The sequence below is a fragment of the Micrasema longulum genome, unplaced genomic scaffold (genome assembly GCF_059751315.1).
Source record: "Micrasema longulum isolate JH-2025_06_02 unplaced genomic scaffold, ASM5975131v1 h1tg002483l, whole genome shotgun sequence".
Taxonomy (NCBI): Eukaryota; Metazoa; Arthropoda; class Insecta; order Trichoptera; family Brachycentridae; genus Micrasema; species Micrasema longulum.
Genome location: NW_028279625.1, coordinates 36,934 through 44,918, shown reverse-complemented (window position 1 = coordinate 44,918; position 7,985 = coordinate 36,934). Strand labels below are relative to the sequence as shown.

General features: G+C 30.5%; 1 protein-coding gene across 1 annotated transcript; it reads right to left on the bottom strand.

Annotated features, from left to right (window-relative positions):
• Positions 1-336: 336 nt before the first annotated feature.
• Positions 337-7,536, bottom strand: LOC148272106 (uncharacterized). Its single transcript, XM_088240522.1, has 2 exons — positions 6,724-7,536; positions 337-628 (listed from the first exon to the last, which is right to left on the bottom strand). Exons 1-2 carry the CDS (start codon positions 6,909-6,911, stop codon positions 412-414), a joined length of 405 nt encoding a protein of 134 aa, XP_088096648.1. The 5' UTR covers positions 6,912-7,536; the 3' UTR covers positions 337-411.
• Positions 7,537-7,985: the final 449 nt, after the last annotated feature.

Sequence of the window (7,985 nt, the reverse complement as noted above, 5' to 3'; positions counted from 1 at the left end):
GATCATTATGTAGATATGTTGTCCATTACTTTAATATATAACTTTATTAAAAAATAGCGCAATGAATTCGGTACGTATTAGGTATTCGCATTTGAATTGAAATCTCAACTGCCCGATTTGTTCTAGAAATAAATAATGCCAAAATCAGGGGCGTCGAGCGCCACATTTTCTGCGATATGACTGAATAAAAGTATTAGAAGAAATAAGCTGGAATAATCGAATAGTTTTTTGGCTCACTGCTGGCGCAAGACGCGTTTCATTGATATTTTAATTTATATTTGGAGGAAAATACAAACGGTGGCAATCATTTATAAAAAGTAATAATTATTTTATATATTTTTCTGTAAATAAAGAAGGATAGTCAAATATAATGGTATGTACTGGCTGCGCATAACTGCTTATATAGATGATTCACTCCTGACGTATAAGTACGACAATGTTACATTTTTTTCCCCGTACAATTGAAAATAAGATATTTGAAAAATACGATGTTACTAACCTGCTGCATAAAGAGTCCCCATCTTCAGCACATCTACAGTGACTGCAGCTGCAGAAAGAGTACTGAGACGCCAACTCAGAATCTCTTGGGTCACTATCAGAATCCAGGTTTCTACGGGATCCTCTCCATCTATAGAAACAGACGATAATTAACCTATACAACTATTTATTTTGAGGTACAAGAAATTATTATATCTACCATAATTATTTCAAAAGTAAAAAATTATGTTTTTACTTCAACCATGTTGTCTTTCCTCAAAATTATTTATTTATCTTATTGATTAATTTAATCTAATATAAAATACAAATACACAGTTTACAAAAAAAAATGTTAATACAATAGGTACATTCAATATAATTTTATTTTCATTTATGGATGTAGCCACTCCACTAGCCTACGGGCACGTACCGGAGTGTCAGTGTATTATTTATTTTTACATAATTGTACATACTTTCACATCAATAGTTGTGTAAAAATTCAAAAGATTTTTTTTTTAAATGCTAAAACATATCTACATTAATAAAACGAGAAAGGACTTTCAAGAAACAAAAATTATATTCTGAAATATGAAACATATTCCTCAGCTTCTTGTCTGGTTTTTTTAGCAATCCATTTATGGACTCGAGCTTTGAAAATATTGTTTTTCATTTTGTTCACCAATATGTCCTTACTTAAAAAAATGTATGGCTTAGGGGCCAGAAAATTATAATGCCCTTGTTTGCAATTTGTTTTTTTCTTTGGGAGCAAACGTATTGTTTATTGTCTTTGCCTAGTATCGTAAATTTGTTGCCCGTCATTATGTCTGTCAGGATTTTGATGGAAATGTCTTAAAATTGTATTTATGTATATTTGTCTTATGTCTATTACGGGAAATTCAGTAAAAAGTCTGTCTGTAGAGTATTGGTTGGGCTTTTTGTTGGATACTCTTAGTCAAACTAAAACTTTAACTGTAAATAAGGTCTAGTTTTTAAACCACCCCTGCGCTATGTGGCAGAGAGATGTGTTGTAATCATTATTCTAAATAATAGTTAAAATTTAACGTTATTGGAAATGGGGAACAAGAATCCCAAGCCTCTTGCTCTCTGTAGCAGTAAGGCGTGTTGCGATGTTTATTATTTCTCAAAAATGGCGCTACATGAATTATTTTGAATAAATAAAGTTCCAACTTGTACATACTATAGGGATTATTCTATGTCATCTAACCCAAACACGTTTGAAGCTCGTAATATCAATATGTTTTTTTTTTATTGTAAAAAAAAATTTTTTTTTTAAGAAGTGTACTTGGATATATTTTTTTGTTATTCGTTTTATTTTGTTTGTATTCCAGACTGAAGTGAATAAGAAATATTTATTTTTATTAAATTGATAGTTTTTTGATAATATTGAAGTTACAATATTTGAGTTTGTCCTAATGTTCGTAGACAAAAGACTGGATTTCACCCCCTCGGGAGTAATTAAGATTAACAATTTACAACAGGGATAGAGAATACCTTAAATAAGGGAATATGGAAGTCTAGGCTAACCCCATTTAGACAGACTCAAACATTGTTGAACTACTACCTGGTAAAATAAGAAGTATAAAAACTGGAAAATTGTTTTCAGGCGTTGCTTAGTAGGTGATTTGGTTCAGCCGGATGAATCTCACCCATGTTATAAAGGTTTAAGCTCTTTTACTTCACAAAATTCAACAGATGGAAGAGTTGAGGAAATGTGGATGATCAAACATGGGCAGAATGGTAATGTTACACATTGTGTGAAGTGGCCACTTACATCAGCCAATGACAGGTCATAAGATCTGTAAATGCCTAAATTTCCATATTCCCTAATTTAAGGTATTCTCCATCCCTGTAATTTGTTGAGATTAAAAGTTATTAAAAGGCGTGTTTTTTTTGTGAGATATTATATGAAAATAGTCATATTAGCCTATTTAAGGTAAAATATTAAATTATCGCTAATTTTATTCTGGAAAACTGCAACACACCCACTTTTTTTGCTGATCAAATGACAACTGACTTAGCTAAACTCGTGATGTAGGCAGTTAAAAAAGCTAGAACAGTCACAAAACGAGAATATATAACTATATATTTCGGTTTTGTAAAATATCAGAGATTTATTTCAGTAACTAATGATATTATGTCCTAAACGAAAACGTTGGTAATCAAATGGGTTATTTTACACTTTTTTTTTAGTATGAGCGAAACCAAAAGTAAGGTTATCGGTTTTTAAAACAATTTAGTATGAGGAGGGAATACTTTAAATGCATTTTAATCGATTATGAATGTTTTGTATTCGTAATGTTACAAATTAATTTAGGTTCATGTACCCATCTTGTTCAAAATCAATTATAATAGATGACATATTGAAATTAAAAGGTCTATTGATTAAATAAAAGGCAATAATAATCGACTGTTAAACTCTAATTATAATATTTCTAACGACTGTGCACATCGTGTCTAAGTAAGTTATATTTTTAGAAATATTATCATCAATATTTAAGGCAGTAATTTTGAGGTTAAACAATTTACTAAATGTAATTTGATATTTGTATCTGACCACTTACCGACTTTTCTATGTCTACCGGTTTTGAGACGTAACCATCTCTTCATCAGGACACTAATAAAAACAACATGCAAAACCCACCATACACCATAGTTGTTGCACAAAAATATAAAACGAACACGACATGCATTTTAATAAATAACCCTTACATGCATTAAGTAGGTTATGGAAATATTTGTTGTAGGAAAAAAAGTTGAAAAAAGAGGGAGGAGATGAAAGTAAGGACGTAAATTCAATAGGTATAGGGTGACCATTACAATGGGACATCGTCCAATGAACTATTTTGAAAGCATGTTTGATTATTGACCAAAGGAACATTATTTTTTAAAAGGTACGTCTCAAAACCGGTAGATATAGAAAAGTCGGTAAGTGGGTATATAAAAGAAAAAAAAAAAAATTTTTATACTTAAAACATCTAGTAAACACATAATACTGTGGAGAGAAACACTAAAAGCCGTGTGGTTGTCAGAGCCGAACCCCGCTATGATTTGCAACGCGTAATCCGCTGCAACATCAGCTCGGACAAGATATTAAACGTCGTGCAGTGGAAGAGCATTTCACATTTCGTATTTATATTTCGTGCCGCTCACCACAGCTCTCCGTCCAGTGTTTGCTATTATATTTTTTTTCTGTACAAAATTGTAAGGATGTAACTCGTGTGTATCTACTCAATAAATAACTTAAATTATAATCCATCTTTCTCACTTAACTTCAAATCAATTCACGCGCACTCATCCATACAATACCTACACATTTCCACCTTATTCGTTTATATTATTTGAGTTTGATTTCACAAGTTTGTGACTTGATAATATGCTCGTAATATGTTATTTTATTCACAACAAGATTTACACAATACAACATTGTATTTTCAAGTGGTTAAATTTTTAACGTCGATCAAAACACACAATCTCAGAGATAATCATTCAAATAAGTTGCTAATTACAGAGTGATTGATAGGTCATTAAAACATCGGTAGCTTGATGATTCCGATAAGATTTGATACAACAAAATAACTAATCAGAATCAGGTTTTAATAAAAAGTTTACGATGATAAAAAAGAAAGTGTCTGTCTTGTCTCCATTTCGACTAGTTCATTTTTCTGACAGTTCGGTTATAATTAAACATTAGCAGCGACTACCGGTTTTAAACTGGGCTATATAAAATATATTACCTGTGTTTGATACTGCATACGTTTGCAAATCTTAAAATGAAAATTGAAAAACAAAGAATGTTTGTTAATGCTGGACATTTTTATTGTATCTAACCACTTACCGACTTTTCTATGTCTACCGGTTTCAAGACGTACCAGTCTCTTCGTCAGGACACCAATTAAACCAACATGCCAACCAACATGCAAAACCCACCATACACCTTCACCATGGTTGTTGCACTAAAATATAAAACCACCACGACATGCATTTTAATAAGCACATGTACTGATTAGGACAAACATGCACTGATTAAATTATGAAAATATGAGGTGTCTTCACAATAATAATTTTTCTGAATTCGCAAATCGCCTAATCAATTTAAATCATGAATTTAATAAAAATACGGGAGTTAAAATCTTACATACAAATTATAAAGGGTTAAAAGTAAATAATATGGAAATATTTCACATTAGGAAAGCTTTAAAAAATAATGTTCCTTTGGTCAATAATCAAACAAACTTCCAATATAGTCCTTTATACGATTTTCCACTGTAATGGTCACCCTAATAAACCTATTAAGCTTACTCCCTCCCTCCAACCCCTCCTCTTATTTTTTTTTATTAATTCACAAGCAACAGAATATTTTTATAATTTAATCGGTGAATGTTTGTCCTAATCAGTGCATGTGCTTATTAAAATGCATGTCGAAATGGTTTCATATTTTTGTGCACTAACTATGGTGAAGGTGTATAGTGGTTTTTGCATGTTAAATACAATAAAAAATAAAATAAAATAAAATAAATTAAAAAAATAATAAAATAAAATAAAATAAAATAAAAGGAAATAAAATAAAATAAAATAAAATAAAATAAAATAAAATAAAATAAAATAAAATAAAATAAAATAAAATAAAATAAAATAAAATAAAATAAAATAAAATAAAATAAAATAAAATAAAATAAAATAAAATAAAATAAAATAAAATAAAACAAAATAAAACAAAATAAAATAAAATAAAATAAAATAAAATAAAATAAAATAAAATAAAATAAAATAAAATAAAATAAAATAAAATAAAATAAAATAAAATAAAATAAAATAAAATAAAATAAAATAAAATAAAATAAAATAAAATAAAATAAAATAAAATAAAATAAAATAAAATAAAATAAAATAAAAATAAGCAAATAAAACGTGTCGCGACATGATCTATTCGCAAAATAAACAACTACGCCCGCCCCGTCACCCCCGCGCGCACCGATCTGTCACCTGCGAAATGCACACATCTTTGTGCGACCGTGGTGAGCGTGGCCAAATATTCGATATTCGGTAATCGGCTAAATCACTATTCGTGGCATCTCTAATAGAAAGGCACAACAAATAAGGATGCTCGTAAATAAGCAAATCGTTTTAATTTGTTTCTCCAGAATGTGTGTTTTTCAATTAAACCAGTTGCTCAATCACAAATAATAATAATACAAGATGAGTATTTTGTTTGGATGAACATAACTAGTTAATCGTTTGAAAACACAGGTCAAATATAAAAGGTAGTTTACCACTGTAATAAAAGATGCCTTCACGTAATACATGATCAAGTTACACTGCAGTTGGAGTGCTAATGCCATGCCAAAAATTAAGTCGATCGGTTGCTTCATTGTGACGTGAAGGAAACAAACAAACAAATACACTTTTGCATTTAGAATATTAGTATAGACGGTTGGACATTATATCAGTCCTAATGATCGCCTGTAGCTGAATCACAAATAACTATCGCCGTGCTTAAAAACATGCTAAGCATTTGAACATTTCGCAATGAACAATAATGAACATCCTTAAGTTATCGCCGTTATAAGTCAACGCGTGTGTAATCTCTAAGTCAACGCGCGTGTCGGTTTGTTTTGTGTTTTCCTTGTAAATAAATACAGTTCATTGGCGAATAATCGGCGTTTACGATAAAAAATAATACAATATATTGCATTTGCAAAAAAGGAAGGAGAATCTAATACTAAAAAGTGAAAATTTAATTACAATAACTATGGCGACTGTTTTTTTAACATTTGGCTACCGCCGGCTAAATGCAATAAAAATTATGATAAATAAAAAATATATAAATAAAAAGCAGTTTTCGAGTATTTTCCATATTTACACCGGTGAAATTCAAATATGTGATTGCGCCGCAGGATTATAAATCGCGAAACGTAAATATTTTGAAATTTAATATAAGGTGTTCATGGATGTTCCATTGTGATCGCGAATACGATAAACAACCATGGTGAGAAATTGTTATCACGTCGCTTATTATCATTTGTGATTGAGCTACAGAGTATTATTAAATCCAAAATCAGAAAACAATACCAATTTTTCAATTGCAGATATAGAGATGGAAATATTGTATAAAATACGATTGAGTTAGAGTAGAAAGAAACGAAGTCTAAAGAAGAATGAAGGAGACTTTATCCTATCCAAATATGTTTAAAATAATTGAATAAAAAAAAAAATAGGTTTAAATACCTTGAGACGCTTTTGGAGTCCACGTGTTCCACGACGATATTCCAAGTCCTGTGAATCAGATAGAGAAGAAACAGAACTCTGGATGACTCTGCGTTCGAGGGTGGAGTTTCTTTTTTATCTTTTCCTACGCCCCACTTCCGTCTCGGAAGTGTGGACGCCCGGGACTCTGAACTGGCATTATTTCCCATTTTAAAGACTCAAAATCAACTAACACGACCAGTCTGTTATTTTTTTAAACGAGAACATACACGAAACATTTTAAAATACTCGATTAGTAGGCAATCTTTAAAAAAATACGACTTCACAAGACTGTTATTTTATTTTGAAAAAAACTTTAAAGGCTTTGAAATAAAAATTCTCACTGGAGGTCAAACGCTTTTTGATGTCGTTATAAATTAACGGTTTATTCACTAAACAATCTACCACTTTTTTTACGACTGTTTTTTGTCCTCTTCATTGCAAATTCATTTAAATTAAGAATCAGAAGTCATAATGGAAAACAATGATCGTAATTTCTCGTTGCACAGTTAGAATTATTATGAAATTTTACTATCCCAGTTCGAATTCCTGGTTCTTTGGCAATTGAATTAAAATATTTTATATGTCTTCATCAATTCTCTTTGCTTGATTGAAGATGTAGTTTGAATACGAACTTGCATAAATCTTCGTGGAAACAGGAATCTCTACTACCCGAGTTCGGTGATGCAAATAATTGATATTGAATCGATAACTCGGCAGTGCATTGCATCAATTCAATTAATTTTTATATTTCAGTGGACTATGAGTTAGAAGAAACGTGACTCCACCTGTAAAGAAAAAATACACATAATTAAAAATACAGAATTACATACATGCTTATAAAAAATACATGTAAATTTGGCTGTAGTCAAAATATAATAAATTTTCATTACTTTGTAAGTTTTTGTTTCTGTGCAAACTCATTCATTTAAAAAAAAACCTTTACAATTTTGAATGGAAAACTAATATTAGTTTTGCTACTATAAAATGTAAGCTAATAATAAGAAAACAAGAATCTGGTTGTGATCCTGCGGTTGTGCGGATCCTCTGGTTGTGATGGTTGCGGACTCATAGATTTATTTATTTTATTTGATTTATTTTTGCACTACAACAGGCCAGGAGGCTCAATAACAGTGGTGAATTACATTACAAAACACCCAGGCTTGAGAAAAAAATAATTTAAATTTTTGTGTTCTCACCGGGAATCGAACCCAGAACCTTCCGTGCGTGAGTCAAGCGTCTTG